This window comes from Garra rufa, chromosome 15, assembly GCF_049309525.1.
Source record: "Garra rufa chromosome 15, GarRuf1.0, whole genome shotgun sequence".
In the NCBI taxonomy this organism is placed as follows: domain Eukaryota; kingdom Metazoa; phylum Chordata; class Actinopteri; order Cypriniformes; family Cyprinidae; genus Garra; species Garra rufa.
In genome coordinates, this window is record NC_133375.1 from 30813283 (window position 1) to 30829822 (window position 16540).

At 35.2% G+C, this 16540-nt stretch overlaps 2 protein-coding genes across 2 annotated transcripts in view; one reads left to right on the forward strand and one right to left on the reverse strand.

Annotated features, from left to right (window-relative positions):
- The window catches only part of ercc8 (excision repair cross-complementation group 8), a 15895-nt gene extending 3803 nt beyond the window's left edge, over positions 1 to 12092 (reverse strand). Inside the window, 8 exon segments of the mRNA XM_073819226.1 lie at positions 2204 to 2307; positions 2923 to 2989; positions 6075 to 6143; positions 9370 to 9451; positions 9978 to 10101; positions 10218 to 10319; positions 11308 to 11403; positions 11783 to 12092. Coding sequence (XP_073675327.1) covers positions 2204 to 2307; positions 2923 to 2989; positions 6075 to 6143; positions 9370 to 9451; positions 9978 to 10101; positions 10218 to 10319; positions 11308 to 11403; positions 11783 to 11859 — 721 coding nt within the window. The 5' untranslated portion in view covers positions 11860 to 12092.
- Positions 12093 to 12199: 107 nt separating this feature from the next.
- On the forward strand, positions 12200 to 15730 carry ndufaf2 (NADH:ubiquinone oxidoreductase complex assembly factor 2). The gene is made up of 4 exons (XM_073819061.1): positions 12200 to 12387; positions 12697 to 12786; positions 13655 to 13695; positions 13877 to 15730. The coding sequence occupies exons 1-4, from the start codon at positions 12273 to 12275 to the stop codon at positions 14120 to 14122; spliced, it is 492 nt and encodes a 163-aa protein (XP_073675162.1). The 5' UTR covers positions 12200 to 12272; the 3' UTR covers positions 14123 to 15730.
- The last annotated feature ends 810 nt before the right edge of the window (positions 15731 to 16540 follow it).

Sequence of the window (16540 nt, forward strand, 5' to 3'; positions counted from 1 at the left end):
AATAATAATTCCAGGCAGTTTGGCGTGACTTGCTTGGAATGCTACAAAGTCGTGAGTCATGGTTTGAAGTGGTGATTTACCAGTTTAAAAACCTGCCTGGAACGCAGCATAAGCAGCAACATGGGTAAAACCAAAGAGCTGTCAAAAGACACAAGAGACAAAATTGTAGACCTTCACAAAGCTGGAAAGGGCTACGGGGCAATTGCCAAGCAGCTTGGTGAAAAAAGAACAACTGTTGGAGCAATTGTCAGAAAATGGAAGAGGCTAATGATGACTGTCAATGTCCCTCAGACTGGGGCCCCACGGAAGATCTCTCCTCATGAGGTATCAATGACGCTAAGAATGGTAAGGAATCAGCCCAGAACTACACGGGAGGAGCTGGTCAATGCCGTGAAGAGAGCTGGGACCATCGTTTCCAAGGCTACTATCAGTAATACACTAACACGTCATGGTTTAAAATCTTGCATCGCACGGAAGGTTCCCCTGCTTAAGTCAGCCCATGTCCAGGCCCGTATGAAGTTTGCCAGGGACCATCTGGATGATCCAGAGGAGTCATGGGAGAAAGTCCTGTGGTCAGATGAGACCAAAGTAGAACTTTTTGGTCTTAACTCCATTCGCCGTGTTTGGAGGAAGAAGAATGATGAGTATCATCCCAATAATACCATACCTACAGTGAAGCATGGGGCTGGAAGCATCATGCTCTGGGGGTGTTTTTCTGCACAGGGGACAGGACGAATGCACTGTATTAAGAAGAGGATGAATGGGGCCATGTATTGTGACATTAGGCAAAAACCTCCTTCCCTCAGTCAGAGCATTAAAGATGGGTCGTGGTTGGGTCTTCCAACATGACAATGACCCAAAGCACACAGCCAGGAAAACCAAGGAATGGCTCCGTAAGAAGCATATCAAGGTTCTGGAGTGGCCTAGCCAGCCTCCAGACCTAAATCCAATAGAAAATCTTTGGAGGGAGCTGAAACTCCGTGTTGCTCAGCGACAGCCCCGAAACCTGACAGATCTAGAGAAGATCTGTATGGAGGAGTGGGCCAAAATCCCTCCTGCAGTGTGTGCAAACCTGGTGAAGAACTACAGGAACCGTTTGACCTCTGTAATTGTTAACAAAGGCTTCTGTACCAAATATAAAACTTTTTTGACTCAAGTGATCAAATACTTATTTGACACAGTAATTCACAAATAAATTGTAAAAAAAATGTGATTTCCGGATTTTTATTTTTACATTCTGTCTCTCACAGTGGAAATGTACCTATGCTGAAAATTGTAGACCCCTCCATGATATCTAAGTAAGAGAACTTGCAAAATCACAGGGCGATCAAATACTTATTGACCTCACTGAATATATATATATATATATATATATATATATATATTCATATTCTGCCGTTCTATTTTAATGTACTTTAAAATATAATTTATTCCTGTGATGCAAAGCTGAATTTTCATTATCTGTGATACTGAGTAAAAAGTTCAAATGAACAGCATTTATTTAAAATAGGAATCTTTTCTAACAATATGACTTCACAATCACTTTTTATTACTTTAACACATCTTTGGTGAATAAAAGTATTAATTTCTTTCAAACAACTTTGAACGGAAGTGTATATTGTTATAAAAGATTTCTATTTTAAATAAATTTAATTCTTTTTAATGTTTTATTCATCAAAGAATCCTAAAAAAATAATCACGGATTCAAAAAAAAGATGCTGAAAATTCAGCTTAAAACACAAAAAAAAATTGAAAAACACTACTTTAAATTGCAATAATATTTTACAATATTACAGTTTTTTTCTGTATTTTAATCACATAAATGCAGCCTTGATGAGTAGGAAACACTTCTTTAAAAAACATTAAAAATCTTACTGATCCCTTATATATATATTTTATATAACTTTTATATATATTCTTCGTTCTGCTTCTGCACTCAATGGCAACAGAAAAACATATCATCTGAATTTGTTTTAAAATTACATATCAATACTTATGCACTATTTAAATAGCAATATTCATTCACATAAATGCATTTCATAGAATGCACACATTAAATAGTATTTTGAGGACACCTCTTAAGAATGACCTCTCAAATGTTAAGCACAAATTTATCTGGGTACAACAGCTTGCAGTTCATTTTCCTAAAGTATCAAGTAAAGATTAAAACACATTTAACTTGATGAAAGAAGTGTGATTTAACCTGCTTCAGATGAGGCCTTGGATTTGTCCCCATTGTGCTGATCCAAAGTAAAAAGACTCCCCGAGGCTCTTCTCACATCCCAGACACGGACTCTACTGTCAGTGCTGACGGGAAATCCATTGCACAAGAGTTACTAGCAATAATGCAAGATGAAGAAATCTCCTACAGCTGGTCAGAACAGATTCAGAACTGGTTTTTAAACAAGTTTGATCCCTCTGTTTACGTAATGGTAACATCTTTAATCATTCCTATGCCCACCTAAATTAGGCAATCCTCATTTGGGAATTTTAGATGCCAAACAAAACAGATGCCAAAATGCCTAAAAGTCTTCCTACAATCAGTTTCTTCATGTGCTTGAAAGAGTGGTTAAGATTGTGATCGGCAGGTTACTTGTTACATGGTTTTTGCAAAAAGACTGACGCACAGCTCTGTTTTCTTAATTTTCCAAACAGGAAGGACAGTTTCAAAAGTCCCCAATGGTTAATTATCTCACTCTCAATTCATTCACATTACGCAAACAGCAGGTGAGCGCTGAATCTGTTGAGAAGACTGATTACATTATGCTTTTGAAACTGCATGCGGCTTGAATATAGAAAAAAAACTAAATTTACCTGAATAAATAAAAACGGCTTCAAAAAGCACAATATGTGGCTGTTTATTGTTATAGCAGCAAAGAAAGGTAAGTGCATTGACATTTGTGCAGGTGTGGAAGTGCTTACCTGGCTGTGGCCAGGATGTGTTCATATCGTGGAGACCATCTCACTGAAAGGATCTCGCCCCTGTGACCTGCAAGGGAAAACTTGTTTTTATCATAACTGAGACTTTAAACTAACTCTCAATGTTTGTACACTCCTGTTCAAAAGTTTGGGGTCAGTAACTTTATATTAAGTGCCCCTAACTACTATGCACTTACATCAAAAAATAGAACAGTGTACTTATTATGTTCATTTTGTATTGAAAAACACTTTTGCTGCTATTGAGGTGGGCTACGGGTAAGGTTAGGGGTAGGTTTGGTCATATGGGTAGGTTTAAACGGTTTAAATGGGTTAAGGTGTAAGGGATGGATCAACAATGTAAACAAAAATGTAGTTACAGCAGGGTCAATCCGTGAGAACTCAACCAGAGGTCCCCAGCTTAAATTTTTGATTTTACTAATATTTATTCTGAAGAAAGATAGACATGTGTACTAATGAAAGCCAAAATATTTAATGTCACGAATGAATATTTACTGAGTAATCCGCTATTTTGTAGAGGGGGGTCAAAATGGCAATTTTCACCTGAGATTCAGAGTCAAAATACAGGTTAAAAATGACTTCAGAAAGATGACTTCATCATGTTATTTTTACACAGAGATTGGTAGGTCAATTAGTAAAATCTGTTGACTTTAGCAATTTTTGTTGCATTATGTGCCAATGATGACCATTCAAAAAAGGGGAAACAGCACTTTTCGAGATACAATTCTAATTTCAACATTATTTCTTCATTGTTCTTTAAATAAAATAACTATCAGCTGTATACAAAGTGACCAACATTTGGTTTCCAACCTCTGAAAATGAAAATATCATGTTGTGAAATCATTAATACTTCCTGAGCTATAGGCATGTGAACTTTGGACAAATAATACTTATGGCACTCAGACAGCTATGTTCAATGCAGTTGTCTTGACAGAAGGAAACAAGATACATCTCTAGTTTCAACATTACTAGTTCTTCAGGCATCCCTCTTTAAAAGAAAAGAAGTAGGGCTGTGCAATATACTGCAATTATCAAAATATCGCAAGTGTACATATCGCAATATGCATATCGATACAGCTTGCAAAATTTGGGGCCATGAACAAAAGAAAAAGAGAAAATCAGTCACTGCTCTTGCCTAAATAACTTTTGTAGCTTAAATAAGAATCAGTGGATTTTGAACTCATAGAGTGAAGACTAAGCAGTGTTTTATATTTTCTTTTTTATTATTTCCTAAACTGATGTTAAAATCATTACACTAATGTTAAAAATGACATTTTTATGTAATGCTAGTAAAACAGTACTGTTCACTTTCAGAAGTTGTTGTAGGAGTGCTTTCTTTTCACAAAAAGTGAAACACGTATGCTAATTATATCAGAATCAGAATGAACTTTATTCGCCAAATGTGCACAAACACAAGGTATTTGTTGTGGTTTCTGCATCTTTATGAATTCATTTTTACCCCCCGTAACTTGACTCTGAATCTCAGGTGAAAATTGCCACTTTGACTACCCTTTACAAGATAGTAAATTACTCAGCAAATATTCATCCATGACCTTTAATATTTAGCTTTCATCACTATACATGTCGGGAAAATTGCTGCTAATATGGCCAGGATTTGATGACCCATATCTGTTTAAAACACTTGAGCCTTTGGCTTTTAAATGAGTACAGTCGTGGCCAAAAGTTTTGAGAATGACACAAATATTAGTTTTCACAAAGTTTGCTGCTCAACTGCTTTTAGATCTTTGTTTCAGTTGTTTCTGTGATGTACTGAAATATAATTACAAGCACTTAAAAGCACATTTCAAAGGCTTTTATCGACAATTACATGACATTTATGCAAAGAGTCAGTATTTGCAGTGTTGGCCCTTCTTTTTCAGGACCTCTGCAATTCGACTGGGCATGCTCTCAATCAACTTCTGGGCCAAATCCTGACTGATAGCAACCCATTCTTTCATAATCACTTCTTGGAGTTTGTCAGAATTAGTGGGTTTTTGTTTGTCCAACCGCCTCTTGAGGATTGACCACAAGTTCTCAATGGGATTAAGATCTGGGGAGTTTCCAGGCCATGGACCCAAAATTTCAACGTTTTGGTCCCCGAGCCACTTAGTTATCACTTTTGCCTTATGGCACGGTGCTCCATTGTGCTGGAAAATGTATTGTTCTTCACCAAACTGTTGTTGGATTGTTGGAAGAAGCATCTCAGGATGTTTTACTGTTGGCATGACACAGGACTGATGGTAGCGCTCACCTTTTCTTCTCCGGACAAGCCTTTTTCCAGATGCCCCAAACAATCGGAAAGAGGCTTCATCGGAGAATATGACTTTGCCCCAGTCCTCAGCAGTCCATTCGCCATACTTTTTGCAGAAGATCAATCTGTCCCTGATGTTTTTTTTGGAGAGAAGTGGCTTCTTTGCTGCCCTTCTTGACACCAGGCCATCTTCCAAAAGTCTTGGCCTCACTGTGTGTGCAGATGCGCTCACACCTGCCTGCTGCCATTCCTGAGCAAGCTCTGCACTGGTGGCACTCCGATCCCGCAGCTGAATCCTTTTTATTAGACGATCCTGGCGCTTGCTGGACTTTCTTGGACGCCATGAAGCCTTCTTAACAAGAATTTAATTCTTTCCTTTAGGTGCAAGTAGCCACAATATCCTTGTCTGTGAAGCCATTTTTATGCAACGCAATGTTGGCTGCATCTGTTTCTTTGCAGGTCACCATGGTTAACAATGGAAGAACAATGATTTCAAGCATCACCCTCCTTTTAACATGTCAAGTCTGCCATTCTAACCCAATCAGCCTGACATAATGATCTCCAGCCTTGTGCTCGTCAACATTCTCACCTGAGTTAACAAGACGATTACTGAAATGATCTCAGCAGGTCCTTTAATGACAGCAATGAAATGCAGTGGAAAGTTTTTTTTGGGATTAAGTTAATTTTCATGGCAAAGAAGGATTATGCAATTCATCTGATCACTCTTCATAACATTCTGGAGTATATGCAAATTGCTATTATAAAAACTTAAGCAGCAACTTTTCCAATTTCCAATATTTATGTAATTCTCAAAACTTTTGGCCATGACTGTACAATATGTCTTCACCAGGGCTGTCTCCATTCAGAAGCAACAGGCATTACTCACCCTGAAGGATGTGGATGCGCGACCCAGACTTCAGATCACAAAGCTGCACTTTGGGGTCTTTGGTACCAACTGCCAACACAGAGCACAATAGAGCCGAGTGAGAAGAACACAACAGCTCAAACACACTGTTATTGTAGGAGCTCTGAACCCAGTGCTAAGAGCAAAACACATTCACACCAATACATATTCATAGCAAGAAGTTGCAAAATATTTTGTTATTTTATAAGATTTGTGTACTAGAATACAAATGATAATCTTTTGGGAAAACTTGAAATATGATTTTATTGTGCAGTTGCAAAAAAAGTATGTCAGCCCTTCAGATTCTCCAGCATAATTTGGTCATAAAAATTACAATTTTAACAAAGTCACAATAAGCAAACAAATTCAGTCTATAATCATGCTTAATCAAATATATGGTTTGATGATCTCCAGTAACTGTAATCAGGAGTTGAAACAACTTGGAAAACAACTTTTCTTACTGTAAACGAGACAAACTTATATCTAAAAGCATAATTACGACAAAGGAGCCATTTTTGAGATTGGCCGTGATTTCGTTTTGTGGTCAATGGCCGGTGAATGGGAGTACTAGGGGCATAACTTTGAGCGCATCAAAATCGATATTTTTACAACACTAAGAAGGCTCGACACACCATGAAACTTTGCTCGAAGTATCGCCTGGGTCTCTACACATGAACTCGAGCATTGAGAACATTGTTTGTGTACACAGAGTTTACTAAAAAGAAAGTTTTTGAACAACTCACTTTCACTGTTTTAGTTTCCGCTCGCGGCCGTCTTGCCAGTCAAGAGGTGTCGATCTCTGAATGCGAGGATGGATAGCTCCTAAAGCATATTTCCATATAAATGCACGGCTAATTCGTTGTTTTGTCGCAAGTGAAAAACAATATTAACCTTCTAGTTGTAAAAAGAGCCTCATATAAGAATAATATTTCGTCCATTTGAGTCCTTTCATTCACATTCAGAGATCGACACCTCTTGACTGGCAAGACGGCCGCGAGCGGAAACTCAAACAGTGTAAGTGAGTTGTTCAAAACCTTTCTTTTTAGTAAACTCTGTGTACACAAACAATGTTCTCAATGCTCGAGTTCATGTGTAGAGACCCAGGCGATACTTCGAGCAAAGTTTCATGGTGTGTCGAGCCTTCTTAGTGTTGTAAAAATATCGATTTTGATGCGCTCAAAGTTATGCCCCTAGAACTCCCATTCACCGGCCATTGACCACAAAACGAAATCACGGTCAATCTCAAAAACGGCTCGTTTGTCGTAATTATGCTTTTAGATGTAAGTTTGTCTCGTGTACAGTAAAAAAAACAGCCCAGGTTGCATTTTGGCAATAGTTATCCTTTAAGAGCTGTCTAGCCAAATTTAACAGATATTTTGATTCAAACCATGCCTCAAAGGGAATCTCAAATTCCGAAATTAACTTTTTTACTTGGTAGTACAAAAAACATTTAGAAGCACCCAATGAATATTAAGGACCAGCCACTTGCCAATTGAGCAGAACCACAATTTCTCGCACTGGCACAAATGCTCCCAAATATAATTTGAGGTCACGCAGATTAAATTTTGGGAGCATACTCAACCAAAATGGTCGCAATTTCAAGCCCTGCCAAGATGAATAATTTTTGACATTCATGAAGTTGGAAACCGTTGCTAAATTCTGTAAAGGCCATGTTGCCACAATTGACGAAATTTTTCTTGTAGGTGTTTACTTTGTAAAAATAATTCAGTGAAGACAATACTGATACTATGTACAAAGGTATGTATGAGGGCAGATCTTAGATTATGATAAATATTATATTATAGATATTATATTATATTTGGCTATTCAGCATATACTCAGTTATTATCCTGTGGAAGATTATTAAGAAGAAGAAAAAAAACTTTTAAACAAGTTTTTTTTTTTCTGAGAAATGGAAGTGGGAAATGAATTCATTGAAACTCTGTGGGGAAAAAAAGAAAGAGAGAAAAGACTGAGACAATGGGACATGGAGGTGTTAATAACCTGTCCTTCTTGTTTAGGAGATAAGTGCCCGGATTCCTGTCTTCTCATATCTAAAGCAGGAAACGTTTTGCTGCCTCCCCATTTAATGATAATAATGATAAAGATCCTTCACATCTTTTCTACTTTAACCTAAAGAATATACTACAGCAGATATGAGCATTAATCTAAAGCATACAATTTAAGAATGCACTCTTTTTGGAAGGCTTACAAGATTTGAATGTGCTACTCTACAGCTCTAGGGACTCTAGATTATTAATTCTTAATTGAAACAAACACAAAAGAATCAAATCAAAGAGTAATAAGTGCTCAAAAGTGCAAAAGAACAGCCACATGTACAGTGCCTTGCAAAAGTATTCATACCCCTTCATTTTTTTCACACTTTGTTTTGTTGCAGCATTATGTTAAACTGCTTTAAATTAGTTTTCCCCACATCAGTTTACACTCCGTACACCATAATAATGACAAAGCAGATTTGTAAATTTTACAAATGTATTAAAAATAAAACACTGAAATAAGTACATTGCTTAAGTATTCACACCCTTAACTCAGTACAAAGTTGAAGCACCTTTACAGCCTCAAGTCTTTTTGGGTATGATGTAACAAGCTTTGCACATCTGCATTTGGCAATTATCTGCCATTCTTTGCCTCACCTTTTCACCTCTCAAGCTCTGTCAGCTTGGATGGGGGCTGACAGACATCTTCTAGAGTCCTAGTGGTTCCAATTATGGATAATGGAGGCTACAAGCTTCTGTGAACCTTCAATGCACCAGATTTTTTTTCTGAACTCTTCCCTAGATCATTGCCTTAACGCAAGTCTGTCACTGAGCTCTACAGGCAGTTATCTTGACCTCAGGACTTGGTTTTTGCTCTGATGTGCATTTTCAGCTGTTAGACCTTTTCTGAGAGGTGTGTGCCTTTCTAAATCATACTCATTCAAATGAATTTGCCACAGTTTAACTCCACTCAACGTGTTGTAACATCTAGAAGCAATATGAATGCTCCTGAGCTAAATTTCGAGTGTCCCAGAAAAGGGTATGAATGCTTATGCAACGGGATCTTTTCAGTTTTTTATTTTTAATAAATTTGCACAAATGTTAAAAACCTATTTTTTGCTTTGCCATTATGGAGTAGGGAGTGCAGATTGATGTGGGAAAAAAAGTAATTTAAAGTAGTTTAACATAAGGCAGCAACATAACAAAATGTAAAAAAAATGAAGGGGTATGAATAATTTCGCAAGGCACTGTAGAAGGTTTGGTTTGGCCAGAGAACACACCTGCTACAAGACTGTGCTTCTTGGCTATAGGAGACATGTGATGACAGTAGACATTGCCATCAAACTGGAACTCCTCAGCTGGCTGAAACAAACAAATAAATAAATAAATATTCATATCACATTTATAATCATATTCAGTGAAACCTAATGTGAAGAAGAATAATTTAAGGGAATACACAAATGTTAAGATGTGCTTAAAAGACCAGAAGGCATTGAATGTTGTTTGGGCACCATTCCTGTGTGTCAGTTACAATGCAAATACCAGATGAAGGGCCAATAGATAAGGGACATTTGACACCACAGACGAGCCTCTGTTTGAGCAGACTGGATGTTCCACAATGGCTTACTGCTTTCAGTTGTGGGATAATTTGCTAAATTATATTTGTGAAAAAAAACTATGTAGACTTGGTAAAAGCAGGTGGTCATGTATATTTTAGATTAGATTAGATTCAGTGCTATTGTCATTGTGCAGAGTACAAGGACAGAGCCAATGAAATGCAGTTAGCAACTAAGCAGAAGTGAAAACTGAATACAAACAAAATAATATTCTAAATATAAAGAAAGAAAAAAATAAATCAGTAATCTTGAAGACAAGGACATTCACACACCTTCAGAGTTTCTGTGTCCCAGACTTTCATGGTTTTGTCGAACGAACTGGATACAAACATACCAGTGTCATGCGGGTACCATTGGACTGTTTCAACGCTGAATTTGTGTACATGCCGACTGGACCTTCACAGAAAAACAGAGGTTAACATTAAGATGAAAACTACACAATAAAATCTGAAAATATTATACTGCCATCTGGTGGTCACTGAATCACTGTGAAAGGAAGAAGCCATACTGACCTGCCCACTGTGCAGATTGCTTTGCAAGTGTATTGAGGTTTCTTGCTGTTGTTTTCCAAGTCATAGATAACAATTACACCATCAGATCCACCTGACAACATACTGGAATGCAAAAAAGGCCAGATATTTGCTGTGTTTACTGTCTCGATGTTATATGGGGTCATCACAAGAAAATAATTGTGTATTATGCATATAAACTAACAGTCAAATGTTTCTGAACAGTAAGATTTTTAATATTTTTTTTAAGAATTCCCCAAAATACTTAATACAGCGAATGCAGTAATATTGTGAAATATTCTTACTATTTAAAATAACTGCTTTCTATTTGAATATACCTTAAAATGTAATTTATTCCTGTGATCAAAGTTACATTTTCAGCATCATTACTCCAGTCTTCAGTGTCACATGATTCTTCAGAAATCATTCTAATATGCTGATTTGCTGATCAAGAAATATTTTATTATTATTATTATTATTATTATTATTATTATCATCAATATTTAAAACAGTTGAGCACATTTTTTAAGATTCTTTGATGAACAGAAAGATCAGCATTTTTTTTTTTTTTAAATCATATACTATACCATTCAAAAGCTTGGAGTCAGTATGATTTTTTGGGGAAAATAAATTTTATTTACTTACTTTTATTTAGCAAGGATGCTTTAAATTTATCAAAAGTGATGATAAAGACATTTATTATGTTACAAAATATTTCTATTTCAGATAAATGCTATTCTTCTGAACTGATCTATTTATCAGAGAAACTTGAAACATTTTTAACATAATAATAATAATAATATTTTTAACAGCAAATCAGAATATTAGAATGATTTCTGAAGGATCATGTGACTAAAAATTTCAGCTTTGAAATCACAGAAATAAATTACATTTCAAAATATATATATTAAAATAGAAAACAGTTATTTTAAATAGTAAAAATATTTTAAATATATTAATTTTTACTGTAACTTGGATCAAATAAATGCAGGCTTGGTGAGCAAAAGAAAAAAAAAAACATTAAAAATCTTCCTGTTCAAAAACTTTTGACCGATAATAATAAATGTGAATTCTATGGTTATAGTACACTTACTATCTTCCATCAATAACCTCAATGTCCAGGGTGTTAATTCCATTGCCATGAATACGATCAACATCTCTGTTGTGGTTCAACTCCAGACTCAGCACCCTAGAGATACAGTATAGTTTAACTTTTTCAATGACTTTTTAGATAAATGTGACATCAAATTAAATGTATGTATTTAAAAACTATGAATAAAAAATATATAATCCCATTTGCTAGTCAAACATCCTCCTCTATTCCAGCAAACGTAATAATACTTGAATGTTAATATCATCAAACAATACAAAAAAAAAAATAATAATAATAATGAAATGTGTTGATATTTGTAAACATTTAAAGGTTTTATTTAACTGTTTTGTTTTTCTCAAATCTTTTGATTATTTGTTATTATTATTTACTTGTTTGCTTTGTTTATCCTCTTGGTTATATATGTATGTCTTTCAAAAAAAAAGTCTTCAAGAAGAAACCTCGAAAAAAACATTACCTTCTTGTAGACTCTGCACGTCTCAGGCGAACTGGGTCGTCAAGCCCTGATTGCCTGGCATAAAGAAAACTCAGCATCGTTGCAAAGACATTGAAGCTTTAATGTTTATTTGTGTATTGTTCGATATGACTGTCGTCAGAGTAAAATCACCATTACAGATGGTACTGTTTACAGTCTTTTACCCTAGCTTTTGTGTGGCGATTGTTTAGCCTGTAAAACCGCGTTTTTAACCTAAACAAATTCATTCTGCACAACACATTAAATAAAAATGATCTGTTTTAGCTTTTTGATATAATTGTTGTGCACTTTGTTGAATAGGAGGCAGCCATGTTGTGACGAGTATACAACGCGAACACCGATTGGTCAGAGCGGGAGCAAGAACCAATCACATGACAGTATTAATACTAGGTAATCGTGTAACCTACGACTCAAAACAAATGTGCATGTATGTGCACTAGGAGAGAATATAACAGATATTTAACTTATAGTGATGAGTCGTATTACCTCTCTGTTGCGAAGAACATTTGGAGTGGTAAAAGAACATGTCGGAACAGATCATTTAGGAAATAAATATTACTACATACCCGAGCAGAAGTCATGGACTGGTAGGTCATGCGTAGGACTACAGACGAGTAATCTTGACTTCGGTTTTTAAACCACTAACAGACAGTTTGATACATTGTTTGTTTTATGAATTGTTATTAATTTTGAGAATTATCTATTTAAAGAAAATGTATTGTCTAAATGCTTAAAATAAACAGTTATAAATACATTAAAATATTTTGAACTGTAGCCATTCTGTACAATAAATACTTTCCAGACATCCTTCAATCAACTTTTTTGGCCAGTGGTTATAGATGGTTTTGTTGTTTAATTTGATGGTTTAAATAAACCTAATGCCTTGTGTTTTTCAGGACGGGTCCTCAGGCCCAAACGCCTAGTAGAAGCAGTCAATCCAAATGAGTTTGAGTACATGGAAGGAAGCATTCCCTCTGAATGGGATGGTAATAGAGACTACAATCATGAAAAAATATGTGACCCTGGACCACAAAGATTTTAATAAAGCTTTCCATTGATGTAGGATTTGTTAGGATAGGGTTCGAGATACAACTATTTGAAAATCTGGAATCTGAGGGTGCAAAAAAATAACTGCTTTCTATTTGAGTATACATTAAAATGTAATTTATTCCTGTGATCAACGCTACATTTTCAGCATCATTACTCCAATCTTCCATGTCACATGATCCTTCAGAAATCATTGTAATAGGCTCATTCAAAAGCTTGGAGTCAGTATCATTTTTGGGGGGAAAAATGAAATTATAGAAATCAATACAAGGATGCTTTACATTGATCAGTTTGTTAGGATAGGATACGAGATACAACTATTTAAAAATGGAATCTGAGAGTGCAAAAAAATCTAAATATTAAGAAAATTGCCTTTAAAGTTGTCCAAATGAAGTTCTTAGTAATGCATATTACTCAAAAATTTACAGTACTGCATTTACAGAATATCTTCATGGAACATGATTTTTACTTTTACTTTTAGTATGTGTAAAAAATTAATCATTTTTACACATACAATGTATTTTGGCCATTGATATAAATACACCTGTGCTACTTAAGAGGTTTTGAGGTCCAGGGTCACACATATTATTTTATGACAAAGCAAATCTAACCAAATATTTCAATTCAGATTATTCCTGTATTAACTCTCTAAATTTAAATGAACTATTTGCATTTTTGAAAATTGACCTTAGTAAAGAAGATATTTGTTGTAAACTTCAAAATGTAAATGTATTCATACATTGTTATTGAGTAATATAATAACTTGTTCCTTACTTAACATCATTATCTCTTTTCTTTTTCCCACAGCTTGGATCAGAGGCAGGAGGAAGCAGCCACCAACAATAGAGGTATTATTTGTGTCTGATTATATTGATAGTGCCTATCAAGACTATTGATGTCATTATATAATGTGTACAAATTCTACATAAATGTTGTACGTTTATTTGTATTATATCTTAAAATGTTAAAGTTGTAAATGAACACATTATTGGAAGTATTATGTTAACACGTGTTTGTTACTCTCTGTAGGAGTTGCTAAAGAATGAACGTTACAGAGAGCAGATCAAAATCAGAGCTGTAGAGGCAGAGAAGAAGGATAAAGCCCTGCAGGCCGAAGAGTATGAGGAAGGTTTGGTGGCCCAACCTGTTCAGACTCAGGTCAAAGGTCATGCCTCTGCCACACAGTTTGGAAAGCCTGAATTTAGCGAGGACCCCGTAAGCACTGCCAACACATTCCAGCCTGGGTCCTGGACACCTCCAGGAAGCAAAAAATAGGACTATTTGCTGTCTTCAAGTGAATTTGCAATTTAAGTGAATTAGTAATTGTGCTGCATCTCAGCACATCTTGATAAATACTCAGAATGGAAAACAGGAGAAAACTGAAAAACACTGCATGTGACGACTGGTTAGCTCTTTAATAATTTTAAGTTTAAAGGAATAGTTTACCTAAAAATGAAAAATTCTTGAAAATGTACTCACTCTTAGGCCATCCAAGATGTAGATCAGTTTCTTCATCAGAACAGATAAAAAAAAAAATTATCATTAAGACGTTTTTATCCATAATATTGCTTTCACCATTGAGAAATTGTCTTGTCTGAATCAGAAGAATATGGCGAAGCCAAAACAGATCTAAACAAATATGATGGTGGATTTTGATGTGAGTGGACAACAGGGCACAGACTTTTATCATGGAATATGCATTTTTAAAGTTAAAGGGATGGTTCGGAGTAGATTTGACTTCATTGCTATTCACTCCGAAGCCCATGTAAATACCTCATCCGAAGTTTTTTTTTACCTTAGTCAAACATTGAGGGAGATATCAGAGTTTTTCGAATGGCTTGCTACTGCCGTAAATGGTACATGTGATGTATCTCGTAAATTGCACCACTAAACGTGCAAGTAATCTTACCAAACTTCTACAGTAGTGTAAATAGGGTATGTACTCACAAAACGCTGCATCGGAAAATTTGTAAGTCCACCATGAGTGTTTTAAAAACAAATTTTACCCGATCCCTACTAGTCTCAAAAACTACAAATGGCGACACGTCGACGTCACTTCCCTGGTTTGGGAAAAGCACGTAAAAGTCCACCTACTACGTCTGTGTGCATGTCAACGTTTTTGAGACTAGTAGTTCTCGGGTAAAAGTTGTTTTTAAAACACTCATGGTGGACTTACAAATTTTCCGATGCAGCGTTTTGTGAGTACATACCCTATTTACACTACTGTAGAAGTTTGGTAAGATTACTTGCACGTTTAGTGGTGCAATTTACGAGATACATCACATGTACCATTTACGGCAGTAGCAAGCCATTCGGAAAAACTCTGATATCTCCCTCAATGTTTGACTAAGGTAAAAAAAAAAACTTCGGATGGGGCATTTACATGGGCTTCGGAGTGCATAGCAATGAAGTCAAATCTACCCCGAACCATCCCTTTAATATGATGGATGCCAGCTTGCAAACATGCAGCTTTTCACTTCAAGAGATGTTAATTTATGGACTTTTTTTTTTACTCTGTTTGGACTCTAATGGCTCTAATTTACTCCAGAGGATCTATTGGTGAGCAAGTTATGTAATACAAAATTTCTCCAAATCTATTCTGATAAAGAAATAAACTAATCTACATCTTGGATGGCTTGAGGTTTAGTAAGTTTTCATTTGAGGGTGAACTATTCCTTTAACATCATTGAAATTGATTGTAAAATGATGTAAAGAAGAAAACAAATCTGAGAACTGATTCAGGATTGCTTCATTTCAGAACTACTGAATGCTGGTTGAAAACGTATTATCAGTAGAGACTAATGTAAACTATTTCTGTGTATTTCCTTTTACACCTTATTTAGAAAGTGGGTAAATAAAGTTGCTGCTGCAGTTATCAAAAAACATGTTTATCCACGTTATTTTTAACGTAAGGGATTCCAGTCTGTTATGTTTAATGATGATGTTTTTGTTTTTTAAAGCCTTTCTTAAGCCTTTTCTGCTTACCTAGCCTGCATTTATTTGATTCAAAGTACAGCAAAAACAGTACAATTTTGAAATATTTTTACTATTTAAAATAACTGTTTTCTATTTGAATATATATTCAGATTTGCTGCTCAAAAAACATTATGTTGAAAACAGCCGAGTAGAATTTTTCAGGTTTCTTTGATGAATAAATAAAAATTCTTTATATTATAAATGTTAATGTTAACATTATAAATGTCTTTATCACTTTTGATCAATTTAAAGTATCCTTGCTAAATAAAAGTATTAATTTCTATAATTTCTCCCCCTCTCCACAAAATATTTAAAGTGACTCCAAGCTTTTGAATGGTATAGTGTATAATGTTACTAAAAGCTTTTTATTTTAGATAAATGTTGATCTTTGGATCTTTCTATTCATCAAAGAATCCTGATAAAAATGTACTCAAATATTAGCATATTAGAATGATTTCTCATGTGTATCATGTGACACTGAAGACTGGAGTAATGATGCAAAAAATTTAGCTTTGATCACAGGAATAAATTACATTTTAAAATATTCAAAAAGAAAACATTTTAAATAGTAATAATTTTCAGTTTTCTGTTTTTGCTGTACCTTGAATCAAATAAATGCAGGCTTGGTGAGCAGAAGAACATTAAAAAAAAAAACATTAAAAATCTTTTGACTGGTGGTGCATCATGAGTCAACAATACAGCAGTAATCACACAGAC

Bases quoted from the DNA above. Each gene is read 5' to 3' on its own strand.
- ndufaf2 (XM_073819061.1), top strand. From the start codon at position 12,273: ATGAGTCGTATTACCTCTCTGTTGCGAAGAACATTTGGAGTGGTAAAA. The intron at 12,388-12,696 runs GTAGGTCATGCG...TGTGTTTTTCAG, and splicing joins CGAGCAGAAGTCATGGACTG to GACGGGTCCTCAGGCCCAAA. The intron at 13,696-13,876 runs GTATTATTTGTG...TACTCTCTGTAG, and splicing joins AGCAGCCACCAACAATAGAG to GAGTTGCTAAAGAATGAACG.